This window comes from Carlito syrichta, unplaced genomic scaffold, assembly GCF_000164805.1.
Source record: "Carlito syrichta isolate Samal-C Ts95f unplaced genomic scaffold, Tarsius_syrichta-2.0.1 Scaffold309326, whole genome shotgun sequence".
Lineage (NCBI taxonomy): Eukaryota > Metazoa > Chordata > Mammalia > Primates > Tarsiidae > Carlito > Carlito syrichta.
In genome coordinates this window covers 323,219-341,141 of record NW_007253422.1, presented here as the reverse complement: position 1 = coordinate 341,141, position 17,923 = coordinate 323,219, and the positions used below count along the sequence as shown (strand labels likewise).

General features: G+C 41.7%; 2 protein-coding genes across 12 annotated transcripts in view; one reads left to right on the top strand and one right to left on the bottom strand.

The window, feature by feature from the left end:
* Positions 1 to 954: 954 nt before the first annotated feature.
* PPCS (phosphopantothenoylcysteine synthetase) lies at positions 955 to 16,082 on the bottom strand. Of its 10 annotated transcripts, XM_021717140.1 has the most exons (4): positions 15,516 to 16,054; positions 15,244 to 15,347; position 14,591; positions 955 to 995 (listed from the first exon to the last, which is right to left on the bottom strand). In XM_021717140.1, exons 1-4 carry the CDS (start codon positions 16,021 to 16,023, stop codon positions 955 to 957), a joined length of 654 nt encoding a protein of 217 aa, XP_021572815.1. In that variant the 5' UTR covers positions 16,024 to 16,054. The 10 variants fall into 10 exon arrangements, 9 of the variants coding, with proteins under 9 accessions (XP_021572815.1, XP_008065371.1, XP_008065369.1 ...); XM_008067180.2 differs by lacking the exons at positions 955 to 995; position 14,591 and adding an exon at positions 12,460 to 13,259 and having other exon boundaries at positions 15,865 to 16,082; XM_008067178.1 differs by lacking the exons at positions 955 to 995; position 14,591 and adding an exon at positions 12,460 to 13,259 and having other exon boundaries at positions 15,516 to 16,077.
* Positions 16,083 to 16,324: 242 nt separating this feature from the next.
* ZMYND12 (zinc finger MYND-type containing 12) overlaps positions 16,325 to 17,923 on the top strand; it is a 34,698-nt gene continuing 33,099 nt past the window's right edge. For both annotated transcript variants that reach the window (XM_008067176.1, XM_008067177.2), the window contains exon 1: positions 16,325 to 16,687. In XM_008067176.1, the coding sequence (XP_008065367.1) occupies positions 16,578 to 16,687 (110 nt within the window). In that variant the 5' untranslated portion in view covers positions 16,325 to 16,577. The remainder of the gene's footprint in view (positions 16,688 to 17,923) is intronic.

Genomic DNA, 17,923 nt, shown 5'->3' with positions numbered 1-17,923 from the left:
ATTTCCTAGCTTTGGCCCCCTACCCTATCTTGAGGAGGTGAATCTCCTAATTTACTTTCCAGTCATTGCTTTGTTAAACTCTGGTGTGTCCACATGGCTCTTTGAGCCACGGCCGCCATGTTTCCTAGCTTTGGCTCCTTTCCCTGCCTTGAGGAGGTAAATCTTCTCTAATTTACTTTCTAAATAAATTATATTTTCCGATCTAACTTCTGTGTAATTCTTTGCATCTTTTGCACTATACTGGGTCGCACACACTCCCCAGCGGATCTGACCTAACATTTTCGAGGTCCTGCTGGAAGGCTGGTACCTAACAGGAGGATCACTTGATGAGCTGTGATTGTGCCACTGCACTCCAGCCTGGGCAACAGAGTAAGACCCCGATTCAAAATGGCAATAATAATTAGCAGGTGCCTTTTTTTTTTTGCAAACATCTGTATGAGTCTGGTTAACACATGTCCATCTTTGAAAAGCAGATCTACTAATGTATGCTGACATTAGTTTCTAAGCATTCAAGGAAAAGTGTCACCTGGAGGGTCAGTTCCTGAGACAAGATGACTTTACCAAGATAATAAAAGCTACTTTGAACAGACCTGTTTGGATGTTCAATCAGTTATCTCTGGGCAACATCCTGTACCTGTACTCTACCAGAAACCAATACAGACTGTCGCCATGTTTCATGAAAAAAAATGTACATATGGGTACTTTGCAAACTGTACAATGATATTCAAATATTAGTTTTTAATGTATCAGTTTAATAAAAGACAATGAAAAAAAACCACAGATATCTTTAAAACTTTATGCTATTAGTTCTCACTTCTTTTGTCTCTTCCATCTGCTTTACTGTAAGCTCTTCTACATTTCTGGTAGCAGTCCTCAATCTTTCTTTACGGTGCTGGAATAAGCACCAGACAAACAGAGTTGTTCTTTTGTAGTAGCAAGATGACCAATCCCCTCCTAGTGAAGATGGTAAAATACATCTTTTAATTGAACTTTTCCTTTGATAGAATAGATAAGCATATGTCTATGTGTACACACACATACACAAACACACACACAACTGAGGTTGCAAGAAATCTGGTATGGGTATATCCTAGAGTTAGACTTTACAATGTTTATTTTTGTTTTTCTATTTTTATATTATCCAGTGATGGAGAGCATTTAAATGAAACAGCTGAAAATGCAAAAAATATTAAAGCTTTGAACAGCTTTATAATATCTTCTGAAATAATGACATGATATATACTTAATGCAAATTATGTATGATGTAGTGAAAAAAAGTACAGCCTTTCCTATCTGTTCTGACCTAAATCTAAAAATCTAAAAACAATAATCTAAAAATCTCCCAAAGGGCTCTTCTTTTATAAAGTCCAAAGAAGCCTTTGCTCCTCTTATTGAATATTTAGAAATAAAAGGACTATTCTGGAAGCTAGAGAGCCCTCTAACTGTAAAGAATCCTAAACTAAGCCGGGCTCGGTGGCTCAGCCTGTAATCCCGCACCTTTGGGAGGCTGAGGTGAGTGAATTGCCTGAGCCTGCGGGTTCGAGACCCGCCTGGGCAGTGAGACCTCATCTCTACAATAAATCAAAAAATCAGCTGGGTGTGGTGGCGCATGCCTGTAATTCCAGCTACTCGGAAGGCTGAGGCGGAAGGATCGCTGGAGCCCAGCAGGCCGAGGCTGCGGTGGCCGGGAGCGGCCACTGCACTCCAGTCTGGACGACAGAGTGAGACTCCAACTCAAAAAAAAAAAAAAGAATCCTAAACTCCAAATGTCCTACTCTGATCACCACTTTCTAAGTTTCCTGCCCCATCATTGTAAAATGTATATAAACTAAATATATCATTTTAACCATTTTAAATATACATTAAGTGGCATTAAGTACAGTCACAAGTTATTCATTATCAGGGAATTATCCTACTCACAGACTATGTCATAATTTGTTGACTATTAAGTTATTCAAATCTCTTTAGAAACTTCTTCATCTAAGACTGTCATAAATATTGCTTTTAGTTTTTTTAGGTTGCAAGTAATAATGCTACAAAACAGCACTAAGACACTGTGTGAAAGATAAATATTTGCTGATTGATGAAGTGGTATTTGTTACTAGAACCACTAAATATAAATAAAAGTTGCTGTTATAATCAAATACCTTTTAACCAAGTTAATGTGATCCAAATTGTAGTGATAGACATAATTGTTATTGAACTGCAGACAGTTCACAAAAATAATTATATTCAGTTTTGTTTTAAAAGCAAAACTATATTTTTTTCTTTGATTGTTAACTTTTCCAGTCTTTCCATTTTTACATCAACAGTTTTTGTGGACAATATATAAAGTTTTAATTATCATCTGATCTTATTACTGATAAAAGAAAAAAGGACTCCGGTTTGAATTCTTGCACCTCCATGGGTCTTCACATGACTTGTAACTAAAAATCTCTTGTTCTCCCCAGCTCCTATCATCTGATCCCCACTCATACCTTCCTCCTCCCCACAAGGTCTCTGAGATTCAAAAGCTCACTTATGGTTTTAGTTCAGGGAAGCAGACAGTCCAAGACACTAAGAATAGGTAGCATACTATGAAGATTATTTGGCAATACGGAAAAACGCTTACATTATAATGGCAAGAGAGGAAGCAGAATGCAAAAGCATGATTATAACTATGTGAAAACGAGACACAGAGAAAAGACTGGAAGCAAATACATCAAAATGTTAAATAGCAGCTGTGATGAACTGATGAGACTGTGAGTGGTTGGAAAATAAATGCTTAAAGCATTATAAGTCCTGTACTGTGGGTTGTTTACCCCCACAGTACAGCATAATCCCCATGCTGTAGGGGTGGAATGGGAGAGTCTTCGGTTGGAGGGAGTTGAAAAGAAAAAGTGATGGAGGATATTGAAAATACCTTTGGATCCTTGGCTTCTGAGAGAGTTGGAGTCGTAGAGGGTAAGTTAAGATATAGGAAGAGGGGGCTTGCTGGTCAGGACAGCATTAGGCTTCAGGTCAATATCTAAGTGCATGACTCATCTAAGCTCCTCCACTTGACCACCCTCCCAAAGCCAGTGATCTTAAATGTTCATTCTATTTAGCCACCTATCCCTTGACTACACCTGAGCTCTTATCATAACCTGAATTAATGGTGAAACCCTGGAATACTAAACTCTAATGTCCCTCTCTGACCATCACTTTCTATGCTTCCTGCCCTATCTCTTTTAACTTACTTGTAAAACAAATGTAACCTAAATTAATCATTTTAACTGTATAACTCAGTGGCATTAAGTACAATCACAACATTGTCTGGCCATCACCATTTTCCATTTCCAGAAAATTTTCGTTATCCCAAACAGAAACTCTGCACCTATTAAACAATAACTTCCCATTCTCGTCTTCCTCAGCCCCTAGTAATTTTCTATTCTTTGTCTCTACAAATCCGCCTACTCTGGGTAACTCACATAAGTGAAATCATACAACATTTGTCCTTTTATGTTGGTTTATTTCACTCAGCACAATGTCTTCAAGGATGATCCATACTGTAGCATGTATAAAAATTTCATTTTTTAAGGCTGCATAATATTCATTGTTTGTGTATACTAAATTCTGTTTATATATTCATCTGTTGGTGGACTTGGGTTGTTTCTACTTTTTGACTATTGTGAGTGATGCTGCTGTGAATGCTGATGTACAAGTATGTGAATCCTTGTTTTCAATTGTTTGGGGTATATACCTAGGAGTGGACTTGCTACATATATAATTTTATGCTTAATTTTTTGAAGAACTGCCATATGATCTTCCATTATAACTGTAACATTTTACATTCTTCCCAGTAATACAGAAGAATCTCAATTTCTCCACACCTTTGCCAACACTTATTTCATGTTACTTTTTTCCACTAAACATCCTAATGAGTGTGAAGTGGTTCCTCTCTTAAACTATATTATACAATCACAGGAAGACCTTTAGGCTCTGGACCATTACCTCCTCTCTCAAAATATGATACTCTGGCTTCAGTTGATTCCCTCAAGTCTGGATCCAATTGTTGATTGTTTCAAACAATTTCTTGGCAATGTCCCCAATAGTTTTACCCCTTGTCCCACCTTCCTTGCAAATCCAACCCTGGAAAATGCAACCATTTGACTATTCTCTACCTATGTTAGGTTGCTGAGTGCTGGTAGAGAAAAATCAAGCAAGCATGCAGATTGGAGCCACTATGAAATCATGGTCTCCGGCCTGAGACAAGCTTTTCAACTGCTGGGTCATTTGTGAATTGTCAGCTTCTGCTGCCATATCACTCAGCAATTATTCAAAACTTTAACCTCTCTCCTTACTCTTGGCAGATGATCTTGTCTCCTACAGCACTAGTGAAATTAAGGTCATCATGAAACTGTCAGCTTCTTTCTCTACTGCCAACATACCGACCTTCATCCTTACACATCCTGTTCTTTTTCCCTTCTCGGTGGAAGATATTTCCATCCTCCTGATCAAGGCTAATCCCTTTACCTGTGTTCTAGGTCCCATCTCATATTGCTTCCTCAGGGAAGCATTTTATTTTCTGTATGCTCATTATCTTCAGCTCAAGATGTCTCTGATCTTAAAAACAAAGTACAAAAAATCCTCCTCCTTTGGACACTACCATATCCCTATCTAGCTAAGTGTTTTCTTTTAGACAGTGTATCTCCCACCCTCCTGCATTTTGGCTTCAGCTCTTCCCACTGTACTCAAATTATCAGACAATGGTGAACTCAAAATGCCACATCCAACTGGACTTGATTCTTTCTATATATAATCTCTGCAGCACCTCTTCACTCTTTTCCTAAAATTTTTCCTTTCTGTTCTGTGATGTCATTTCTCTATCTTGACTCTTTTCTAGTCTTTCCTTCTCAGTGTTCTTCCTTGACTCCTCTTCTTCCACAGGCCTTTCAAATTCTGCCATTTCCAAAAACCGTTTTGACTCTCTTGCCCTTCTAATTACTATGATGATTAACAGCTTGGGCACAGGAGTCCAACCCCTGGCTTCACACTTTATAGCTATGTGACGTAAACAAGTTGTGTAACTTCTTTACATTTTTATTTCCCATCTATAAAATAGAAATAACTGTAAATGCCTACCTCATTGGGTTGTTAGGATTAAATAATAACCTATCCCTGCAATGCTCCAGATCTATCTAGAAAAAATGACAAGAAACAGAAACACATTGAAGTTGGAACAAATACAGGAGAGTCTGACAAAGTCTTCCAGTTGTCCTTTAATATTTAGTCTTCCCTTTCTCCATGAAATAAGGTATTTTATTTTTTGACTGATCACAAGGGTGACTTTTTCACTACTAGATACAGTCAGGTGACTAAATTCTGACCAATGGGGTATAAATGGAATTGTGTGCTGCTTCCAGAAAGCATCCTTAAAGGAACAGGATGCCCCTTTCCTTATTCCTTCTTCCTTTCTGCCGGTTGGAATTAAGATAGTTGAAGCTTGAGCAGCGCTCTTGGATACCATAACATTAGGAGAGAAGCCCTGGGTCTCTGACAATTTCAAGATGCTGCCATACAAACCACAGATTGCTTTCTTCTTGACTTTCATGTGAGAGAAATAAAACAATTTTTTTGAGTGGGAGTCTTACTCTGTCACCCAGTCTGGAGTGCAGTGGCACACTCACAGACACTGCAGCCTCGATCTGCTGGGCTCAGGCGATCCTTTGGCCTCAGCCTTCCAAGTAGCTGGAACCACAGGCATGCAACACTATGCCCTGCTAATTTTTTGATTTATCGTAGAGACAAGGTCTTGCCATGTTGCCCAGGCTGATCTCGAACCCAAGGGCTCAGGCAGTCCTCTTGCCTCTGCCTCCCAAAGTGCTGGGATTACAGGCATGAACCACTGTGCCCAGCTAAATCTCTTTCTTTTTAAAGCCATTATTATTTTGGGCTTTTTGTCCCCCACAGCCAGGCAATCCCAACTTCAAAGGAAGGTTACTGAATGGATATGACACAAGAACATAGGCTGAAGACGAAATGTGGCTACACAGGAATTGGATACAGAACTAGATAGCCACAAATAACCTCTCCAGACCCATGGGGTCTTTTGTCTCTGGGTTTCCCTGAGCTTGCTCCTCTTTTTTCTCTACATAAATGGACTTTGCTTGCTCATCAGCAAGACTGAAAACAACTATTCAAGTCCTAAGCCTACCTGATTTTTTAGATTTAAACCATTTGTCTTTGTATCTCTTAGTTCGATTTTTTGAAAGAGAGACAATTATCTCTTGCTCAACCAATAGGTTGTGCCTCCCCCCAAAGTTAGTTGTATATTCCTCAGTCAGTCAGTTGTTCATGGAATGGGCTGGAAGTAGGGGTACAAATATGGCCACTGAAGCCTCCTCTTTAAGCAAAGATTGGTAGAGAAATGCAAGTTTCAGAGACAAGGCTATAAGCTAGGAGAGCAATATAAAATGAGTCTATTATCTAAGACTAATGTATATCCAATTGCCTAGCAAGTAATTCATCTTGAACAATCCATTCATCCTTCACTCTTACTTTGGCATTCCATAAAGTCACCATCAATATAGTTTTCCCAAGCCAGAAACCTAGGATTTGTCCTTGACTTCTCTTTCTCTTTCATCCTACTCTCATACACAACCAGTCACTGAATTTGTAATACCTCTTTTATTATTTTCTTTTCATTCTTTCCATGTCTCCAATTGCTGCCTCAGTTTAGGCTCTCATTATTTGCTGAGTGTAGTGTAATAGCATCCTTAACTGATGTTCCTGCTGCCAGGCTGGCCCCCATCCAACCTGTGCTCAGCAAAACTCCTAGACCAATTAGCTTAACATCCTCATTGCATTCAGGCAGAGTTCAAACCCCTTAGCATGGTCTCTCTACCTGCGGGTTTCTCTAGCCTTATCTTCTGCTACTCCTTAACATTAGCCCTTGTTAGTATACTTGCTGGCATATAAGTGTATATACCAATTATATATATTTCCATGACTTTTGACATTCAGATCCCTCTGCCTGGAATGATGCTATGACATCCTAGAACAAATATTTTTCCGATGGATTTATTGAGACTTGATGGTTGACTAATATGAAAATTCTAATAAAGCAAATCTGGAGGTAATATAAATCCATTCTCTGAATCATAAATGCTCTAACATCTAAACACCTAAAACTGCCCACACAACAAAGTATACAAGAATACTATTCTTTCCAAAGTTTACTCTCTGTAAAGAAATGGATCCTGTAGTGGTTTTAGACTCTAAACATTTCTAGAAACAAAGAATAAAACAGTAAAGCTGTCAAACAAACTGAAACAGACAAAGAATCTTAAATGGGAAGAAGGCAAGGAGAATGGGTGCAGTCATTTCTACTTGTTCTTTTTTCTCCTAGCAGGTATCCTCCAACCACAGTATAGGCCAGGACCATGTCTCATGCCACAGTACAAATCCTGGCTGTGAGCAAAGGATAAGCTTTGGACCCACGGTCTTTGAGTGACACTAGGAAACGAAGTAAATAGCATGGCCACAAAGATAAATATCCAGTCAGGTGACTTTTTACCTAACCCTTCTTTCTTCCCCCACACAAATACAATTTAAAACTTACAGACATCTTAAATACATACTAAACAGTTTCTTTTTTTTTTAATTCCCAAGTAAAAATAAAAAATATATACTTTTTCCTTTTCTGAGTTGACCAGGCTGGAGTGCAGCGGCACTTTCATGGCTCACTGTAGCCTCAAACTCCTGGGCTCAAGCGATCCTCCCACCTCACTCAGCTTCCTGAGTAGCTAGACTACAGGTGTGTGCCATCATGTACAGCTAAATTTTTTAAATTTTTTTGTAGAGCTGACGTCTCACTATGTAGGCTGGTCTTGAACTCCTGGGCTCAAACAATCCTCCTTTCTTGGCCTCCCAAAGTGCTGGTGTGAGCCACCGCATGCCCCACCAGAAATATACTATTTTTTAAAGTTGAAAGCAATGTGGGAAATGTTTAAAATATAAAATTAAGTGAAAAATAAAGGCAAAATGTACACCATAACTATGAAAAAAATGTACACATGTGAGCAAGGACTGACGAAGAACCAAAAAATAAACTGCTGATAGGTTAGGACAGAGTTTCTCAACCTCAGCACAACTGACAATCTGGGCTGGATCACTGTGGTGGGGACTATTCAGTGCACAGCTAGATGTAAGTAGCATATCCCCAGTTGTGACAATTACAAATCTTTTCATACACGGCCAAATGCCTCTCTGGAGGTGAAACGGCTCTTCCTCCCCCAGGCTTAGAATTGTGCTAGGGCAAGAAGAAAAAGTTTTTAAATTAATCTTGCTATAACAATGTTTATTTAATAAATACATATTTGAAAAAAAAAGGAAAGCCCCTTACAATATAGCATCCATCATCCTCTTTTTTCAAGTTAGAATTTATCAGTTCCCATTTAAAGTGCAAAACTGAAGGAGCTGCAGAACTTGTTTTTCTTTTCCAATCTATTATAGAAGAGAAAATGGAATTTCTCAGTAATTGGAAACCTAATCTGGCTCTAAGAGTGAGACACCACAAATAGCTGTTTCAATTGGCCGGGGAAAACTAAATACCCAAATGATTATAACCTCCAAAATACTTGTTAAAAACATATACTTTGTGTATCCTCAAATAGGTTTATCTTGAAACTTGAATACCGAAGAAGAAATAGTAAGACTCAACAAGGAATGTATGTTGTAAGGCAAATTAAATCAAGCTGTCCAAGCTAAAATAAAATTGCACTGGATCTTAATTAATCTTATTCTATAGTTAAGGCCCTCTGTTCAGTCTTTTTAGGACATTATGACTGCTCCCTTGACAGAAATATTTACTTTCAATTACTTCTCTTCCTTGTTTTTGCTTCTTGGCTCACACATCACAATGCTTTCTGATTCAGAAACCGACAGGAAAAGAAGGCATAAGAGCTATTTCAAGCATCACCTCTCCAGAAAATCTATCATATCCCCAGAAGTTGGGTTTATATGGCTTAAGCTTGAAACTCTCAAACACGATCATTTTGAATTATCTTTTCACATGTATAAACACATCACTAAAATTTATGCCTAACACAGTATTCACTTAATTACACAAGAAACAAACTTCTTTCATTATATAATTTGAAATAGGCTGCAATTTTGATATTTTCTCCATTTTCAAAAACACATTAGGTTTGCAGTAATTTAATGTTTATATTTACCAATATGCACTTCTCCATTCTTTCTAGTCTCTAGTTCACCCAAGATTGATAGCTTGCCATAGTGCAGAGAAAGAGAAAATCTTCCCAACGATTGGAGGCTTGGAGAATGTAGAATACTTAGAGAAACAAAGCATTGCAGCAGGAAAGCAGAAGGAGGTGGCCTACACATGAAGAGGTGAAGGAGACGAAGAATAAACATTCAGTGATGTGCAGCGTGGACAGGGACAGGTTAAAATGGCTGTGGAATAAGCAGGATGAGAACACTGGTGCTGGAAATGATGAGAGAAGTGGATAAGGTTGTGGCTCGAAAGGCAGAAGGAAACTGACTTGATGCCCTCTGATGGTGAGGATACAAAAGGCCTTCAAAGCTCCATCAGGATTCAAGCAAGGTTCTGCAAGACGAACATCGGCCAAACAATGGTGGTTCTTTGTTCGCGGGCCTGCAAGTTCGGGAAAGCTTGCCTCCGAGGACTTTGTAGCGTCCTGGACCTTGGGCGCAGGGGGTCCAGGGGTGCGTCTCGAGACTCTGCCTACAAAGTGAGAAAAGGCGCGCCTACCTAACTCACTGAGGGTGTTCAAAGTCCGCTCTTATTAGGAGCAACAGCCTGATACTAAATGCCTTTGGCAGCTGGGTCCAGGGACGCCGACTAATCCATCTTTAGGCATAATCACTCCAGCCCCAAACCGGGACTAGAAAGGAAGGTCCAGGAGCGGCTCTCTCTCCTCTTGTAGTTTCGGGCCATACTGGGGAGAGAAGCGGAAAAGACCTGGACTGCAGAAAACAGGGGAGGACGAGTGCTTTCCTCCTTGGGGCTGAGGCAGGAACTTCAGGAACCGGGCAGGAAATTTCCTTAGGAGGACGTCGCGAGGGCCCGAGGACGCGCGGCTTCCGAAAGCTCAGCCGCCAGCAGCAGGTGCCTACGGAGATCCGGGTGTCATAGTAACCGCGCTCGCCGCGGAGACGTAAAGGCGCTCTTCCGGCGGGAACCTTAGATACGTCGCACGCCACTGGCGACCGCGACTGTTCTTTTGGAGACCATTGTTAAGGCTTACACCATTGGCCTTAAGATCGCGGGGGTGGAGTCGTTCCGGCTGTATTGATAGTACGCCTCATTCCATTGGCTTTGGAGACAACATCACCATGGTTACGTTAGAGCTAGCGCTTACAATGGAGAGGCTGCGCTTCGTTACCGGCCCTCCAGTTAGCAAGGGCTTCCCGCCAGGCCTTATATACAGCTCCAGGCTATTAACCTTAGATTTATTTTTCTAGACGTTACTTCATCCTTAAAGAGGCGGGATGACAGGTCAGATGTTCTGAATTTTAGGCCTATGTCTGTCACTCACCACGTGGGGTACTTCAAATAAGTTACATTTTTGGACCTAGCTTATTATTGTAAAAAATGAAGAAACTGGGCTTGACCAGACTTATTCCTAAGGCTTAAGCCCTTTGGTAGCACTGAAAATTAGGTATAGGTGAACCATATTTCCCACCTACATGATACAAAATAAAAATTTCTAAATGACACAAAATTAACACGGTCTCAACTTGTGCCATCTTTTTGGATGATCTTATTACAAGATTTGAGTAAAAAAAGCTGGATTTTACTCATGTTTGGGGGGTCCTTCCTTTGCTGAAATCCCAAACACTACTTAACATTTTTGAGGTCTTATTCTAGTCCACCAAGAGGAAATAGTACTTTCCAAACCTTTGCTGGTTCTATGTGCATTATCTGGATGGATCTTACCCTTTACTTCTAGAAATGCTTCAACTTGTCCCTCTAGCACCAGACTCGTTAGTTTTTTGTTTTTCCTGTCATCTAAAATACTGACTACCACCACCTGTAGCCCACTTAACTCTATATTTATTAAACATCACCTCTTCCAGGGAAACATTCCTTGATCCCCCAATCTAGATCAGATTCCTTTTTACTCTCATTGATTCATTTCCTTTTCTTTCTTTACACTCTTCCACTTGCTGTTAAAACACACAAACACACTCCTGGCATTTTTATTTGTGCAAATGCTCTTTTTAAGCGCTCTGAAGAGAAATTAAGCTGAATTGGAAAACACCTTAAATAATTCCATGAAATAATGGATACTTTTAAACATTAACAAACAGGATATGAAATGGTTCCCAAGGGAAGTAATGATTATGGTAAAAAACAAAGATCACTTCTAGTTTTAACACCACTCATCCCCACTGTACATTATAAGATAAGTCATCATCCACATGAAGGTATGAATGTAAGGAAGAAAATTCCTGCCCCTTCAGTACTTCACCCGCTGCTGACAAAGCCTACTGCTTCTGAGGTTTTGCAGATTGTACCTAAAGTTCATTTAAAATCTTTGTTCAAAGGGACTGCTATTCCCAGAACAGTTTTGACTGCTAGTTATTTTTCCTCTGCTCAAGGTCACACTTCCTGATTTAATGAAGTATTTCAGTGTATCTTGGCACTTCACTTCAAATCTTCTCAACTAAAATTTATTGTACCTCTTATCAGTCACATTGGGCTACCCTTCCCAACTCCATGACATACCATGCATTGTATTTTAAATCAAATATTTATGTGAAGCACAGCACCTGCTTCTACCTAGTTATTAATGTTAGTTTTTCAAATTGTACTCTGAACTCTCCTACAAATCATTTTGGGAATTTTGTTTTGCACTATGCTACTTGTGATTTCCAAACCAAAACCCAGGACAGTGAGAGGAACTTTGAAAGTTTCTCAAGGATTCACAGATCAAACAGGGCACTGGAATAACACTGCCTTGCTAAGTGAGAAAATTACTAATTGCAATCATTTACTGAGTGTGAGTTAATTACCAGGCACCAGACTAATGCTTTATGTTCACTGTTTTTATTTAATCCTCACAACAAAGCATTACTTTGCAGTGAGATTTATTATTTCCATTTTATGGAGGAGGAAACATTAAATCACATACCTAAGTTTATAAAGCCAATAGATGACACAGATGGCTAAGTTGACTCCAAAGCCCAAACTCTTTACCACACTGTAATGTCTCCCTCAGGACAAAGGTCACCATGTGGCCCCTGCCTGGTCCCAAGTGGAAGGCTGTGTTAAATTTACCTGAAAAGCAATCCTAAAATATTTGAAAGGTGAATTGTTACTCAAATATGGAGTGAATCTAGAAGCAGCAGCAAAAAATAGACGTGTTGAGAAACTCACCATTCTACAATCTATCTTCAAGGAGGTATGCTTCTCCCCTACTCCCATGTTTGATAAATTTCCAAAAAACAACATCCTTTCCATTGTGCCAGCTTTTGGGTATATACTTTATTGCACTTAATTTCACATACATCCATTTCCCAAACAGAACATGTTTACTCATCTTTTTAATTCTCATAGCTCAGCACAGGGCCCGACACATAGTAGGCACTCAACAGATATTTAATCTTCAAAGCATGACCACTCATGCATCCATAATCCTCTTTTTATAGTATGAAGAAGGCTGATATTCAGGCCCCCAAGCATATTTTGAGGAATATATAATTCCCAATAAGCTCTTTTTTAAAAAGGTGAGAAAGAGCTCTAGTGTTCAATTTCAAAATCAAGATGACATTCAGGTGTCAGGTGATACCAAACCATATTGCCTGCACACCACTATTTTTCCCTTTCCTCCATTTTCTCTGTCCTTATGAAAGCAAAGGATTTATTAATAACTCTCACCATCTGTAAGAGCCCTGAACAATTTTTGATCCTATAAGGGCTGTTTACTTCAGTTTTTGCCACATATAAAAGCTGTGTGTCGAGACTGAAGATTATCCACTATCTTCTCTTCTATCTCTATGCCTTTTTCTATTTCTTCCTCTGATAGCAATAACTTGGTTTCCGAGTCTTTGGTTACAATAACCACAAAGGACTGTCGTGACTCAAGGATATTAGCCACCACCACTTGATGATGATAAATTTCCAAAGCGTTCCGAGCACGATTAATTACGATGGAGGGGTCAGTCTCCAACTTAAAGGAAATTATAAATGCTTTGGGAGCCCAATCTTTAACCAAAGGAGAAAGCATTTTTGGCACCATCTTCATTGTTATCTGTATTGGAAAAAGAAAAGCTTAATAAGCAAACAGTCACTACCTGCCAGGTCAATCTCATGGGAAACTATGGAAACTAAGGAATCAAATTTAAGTGGGATTCCTCACTGTCAAACTTTTCAATTAAATGCTTAGTTTAAAATCCCTTGGCTCTATAGGATTTATATATATATATATCCAAATTTAAGGCTTTATACATAATCTGGGGCAAACCACGTCATCTGAACCTGTTTTGCTCTGCTACCCTCGCCACCATTAATATTTTCTCAAGCATTCCCCTTTATTTTTTGAACCAAGCCCTCAGGTAAACAAATACAAATAATCTGTCTATGCAAATGGCACTTTGACAGAAGCCCAAATAAAGCTGAGTTTTTAAATTGCTCATCCTAAAATATGTCTTACATTGGTAGAATAGCTATTAGATTCCTGTAAAACTGTCACTTGTACACAATTTAGCAGTAAGGAAACTGAACTGATTTTATTTTCACTTGATCAAAATTCCTACTACCCTATTCTCAATCCCTTCTAAGGGGAATGTTGAGTTGTTTTGCTACTTTCAAAATAGAATTAAAACATATGGGATAACCTAAAGATCTCAGAATTTTAAAAGTCTGAAATCACTAAGCTAACCATCAGGATTTCTCCTAAAAAAAAATTGTAAGCGTGATAGGGATCACATACCAGTTTGTTTATACTTTATTTTTCTCCTTAGCATTCATCACTGCCAAATGTAGTCTGTATTTGACTTATTTACTGTCTCCCTACAAAGGAAGTAACACAAGAGCACAGTATGTTTCTTTTCACTGCTTTCATTTCCAGGTCCTATAATAGTGCTTGGCATATAGTAGATACTCAAGAAATATTTGTTTGAGAAATGAACAAATGAATTATTCTACAAAGCTGGCAAGTGTCCTACAGGTAGAGTTTCTCCCACTTTTAAAAACTTTTTTATTTTTTTGAGTCAGAGTCTCTGTCACCCAGGTTCGATTGCAGTGGTGTGGCACAATCACAGCTCACCACAGTCTCAATTCTCAGGTGGTCCTTCTGCCTCAGCTTCCCAAGTAGCTGGGACTACAGGTGCAGGCCACCAAGCCCGTCTAATTTTTTAAAAATTTTTTTGTAGAGACAAGGTCTCGCTATGTTGCTCAGGCTGGTCTTGAACTGCTGGACTCAAGGAATTCTCCCACCTAGGCCTCCCAAAGTGCTGGGATTACAGGTGTGAGCCACTGCACCCAGCCCAGTCTGTCCTATTTAAATTCTACCCATATCATCCAATAAATAAGAACTCCCTCAGGTTCCAAGAAGCCGGATCATCTCAACATCACAACCACCCTCTCCATGTCGCTTCCTTAAATTACAACAATAACCCCAAACTAATCTACCCACTCCACTCTCTCCCTGTCTGCTTCACCTTTCACACTGATGCCAGAATGTTCTTCTCAAACAAAAACTTAATCTCATTCTCTTACTTATGTGTCCCTTGGCTCCACAAGACAAAGCCCAAGCTCCTTAAAAAAGAATACAATGCCTTCTATGAAAGCAAGCCGTCTCTTTTGTCTGCTCTCTAGTCTTACCAAAACACATCAGTTCATAGCCTACTACCCATTTCCAAACTCCAACTGCCTAACTTCCCCTGGAACGAACTTCCCCACTTTGTATACTCTCTGCTTATCTTTTACACCCAATTCAAGTCATCTCCTCCAGGAAGCCTTCATCGACTCCCCTAAGATTCACTCGTCCCATGATCTGACTGCACTTTGTACATACCTCCACTAAAGCATTTATCACTCTGTACTGCAATTATGTCTGTGTCCAGCTCCCTCACTAGGTTGTGAGGTCCATGAGGGAGGGCGGTGTCTTATTCATCTCTGTATCCCCAGTGCCTAGCGCATACAGATGCAGAAAGGCCATATCCAGATCAAGAGGATATTAACCCAAGATTGGTTAGAGGGGATCAGATCTCTGGAAGAGAAGCGCCCATCACCTGCAGTGGACCCCCAGATGACTGGATCTTGTGTTCAGGCATTTCAGAGACAGGAACATAGAAATCTGACACGGCCGCAGCCAGGTAAAACATCGCAGAAGGGCCTGCAAAGAGAAGCATAACGTGTAACAAATCGGGAGGGGTATAAGACAAGCTCCCTGTTAACTCGGGTTCCCCAACCGAGACCCAAGGGTAAGCAGGAGATAAGGGGATAAATGACTGGGGAGAAAGGCTCGGCCTCCAGGCAACAGATGTACTCCTAGGGCACGCACCTAGCGGGTTGAGCGCCTGGGCTGCAGCCTGCAAGAGATGCAAATAGTCCGCCAAAGTGGTGAACTCTACCGCCAGGAAGGTGCCGGCAGCCGCAGCCTCCTGGTAGCTCCGCAGAGCCGTTGCGAACCCCGGGAGTGCATTCTCCTCGGCTTCCAGGCTCAGCAAACCCTTATGGGCTGGGCCAGAAGGCCGCAGAGCCGACAGCCAGGTCTGGGGTGGGAAGCGGTGGGCATAAGGGAAGGCGGAGCGAGCGCGGTACAAAAACAGGACCCCGTAGCCGGCCGCCAGGAAGGCCTCGGCCGAGGTTGCGCCGCGCCGCCCGCTGCTGAAGTTGTCCAGGAAGCGCACCGGCCGCGCTTCCAGTGGGACCTTCGTGCCGCCTGACGTGACCAACACCACCCGCCGGCCCTGTGCGCCCAGCCCGGCCGCGAAGCGAGCCATAACCTCCGCCCAGCGCGCAGCACCGGGAGGCTGCGGGAACTCGGCGACCAGGTCCATTTCCGCCATTGGTTCCCGCAGCGCTCCTGCGCCTGCGCGCGCTTCGGTGCCGCCGGCGCCACGCCCCTTTCCCCAGGGCCGAGGTCGGCCAGCCGCCCATGGTGAGTGGCGATTCGTTGCCCTTGTCTGGGCTCTGGGCTCGATCTCTCCGAGTCCGGGAATGCGTGGTGGTTCATCCCCAGAGCTCAGCGAAAGTGACACTGCGCTGAGGGGCATTCTCGGCGGGGTGAGCATCTAAAAGAATCTCATTTCCTCACGTTAGTTTCCTAGCCTCGGCAAACTGGCCATGTTTGACCCTTACCGGTCGCCGTAGAGACGGTCCTGGACTCGGAGTCCACTGGAATCCAGTTGCTTGGCCATTTGACCTTTGTGATTTGCGGGTTTTGTGCTTCTTCTTTTTTAATTTAAATCCCAAAATAGGCCCCAGCTGTCAGTCCAGCCACGTCTCTCCCCTGACCTTGAAATACCGGGAAGGAAGTGGTCCTGCCATCGTCACGTGACGCCAGGGCTCCCCGAATGCTCGCCTGGCAACCGTCCTAGAGACCAACACCGCTGGCTGCAGCATGAACGTGATCTACCCACTGGCGGTACCCAAGGGTCGCCGACTCTGCTGCGAGGTGTGCGACGCCCCGGCCGAGCGGGTGTGCGCGGCCTGCACAGTCACTTATTACTGGTAGGCCCTGGAACGTGCACCTGGGCGCCTCGAATCCCTCCCTCTCCCCCAGGTAGGGGTCTGGGCTTGTGTGCCCTGTGTCAGCCGTGGCCCCTGACTCTATCGGGGAACCCTCAAAGCGGCTTCGAGACAGGTCCCTAAGACTCTTGTAGCCTTGTCTGCCTGCTCTCCCACTTACACATTCGTCACCAGGCGATTTTTGAGGGCCTGCTACGTGTTACACACTATTCTAGTTGCTGAAGTTACTGGAGTTCTGGTTATGGTTATGGAGTTATCTGGTTACTGGAGTTATGCTGAAGTTATCTACTCCGTAGATAGTTCCCTTAAAGATCTAAAATTCTAATATGGGAGACAAATAAGAAACAGACAATCAGAAAACAAAATAATTTCCAAGAGGAATAAATGTCATAAGTAAAGGAAATGTGATGGAGCTTGGGCAGACAGCTTCCCTGTGAGTAGACTTGATCTGAAGATAAAGTAAGACCATCCCACCATGAAAATGGCTGGAGGAAGAGTGGCACAGGTTGGCGCTGGGAGAAAAAAGACTGGTGTGTTTGGGAAATAGAAGTTGAGTAGATCTAATACACAACTAAGATGGTAAGAATATAGGGACAGTAGTGCAAGATGAGGTCAGTTTTCGTGTATTCAGCATGATATCCCCTGACCTTTCCTTTCAGGTTAGACCCTATTTTGGACCTGAGATAAAAACAAAACAAAACAAACAAAAAACCCCAGCTATTGCTGACATCCAGAAACGTAGTCCAGAGAAGACTGACTTGTTAAAAATAATAATAATAATACACTCTCTGAAGATGGAAGCATGGCAAATGAAGCAGTCTCTAGAAAAGTTTCTTGAGGAAGGAACATTTCAGCTGCATCTTGTGAGATGAGTAAGAACTAGCTATGTGCAGGAACAATGAAGAAGAGAGGGCTGGGGGAAATGGTGAAAGAACAGAGTTTGCTGAGAGCTAAGAGGAAAAGGTAGTAATGGAGGGAGCAATCAGTGATTTTTGAACTGCAGACTTGGCCGGGCTCAGTGGCTCATCCTGTAGTCCCAGCACTTTGGGAAGCCAAGGCAAGTGGATTGCCTGAGCCTGTTGGTTCAAGACCAGCTGAGGCAACTTGGCGAGACCTCATCTCTACAATAAATTAAAATAAAATAAAAAATTAGCTGGGCATGGTAGCACGTGTTTGTAAGTCTGGCTGCTTGGAAGGCTGAGGCAGAAGGATCACTCT

Coding starts and splice junctions, on each gene's coding strand:
- PPCS (XM_021717139.1), bottom strand. CDS start 16,023: ATGGCGGAAATGGACCTGGTCGCCGAGTTCCCGCAGCCTCCCGGTGCT. Junction 13,260..15,243: donor CATCTGGGGGTCCACTGCAG/GTGATGGGCGCT, acceptor TTTCCAATACAG/ATAACAATGAAGATGGTGCC.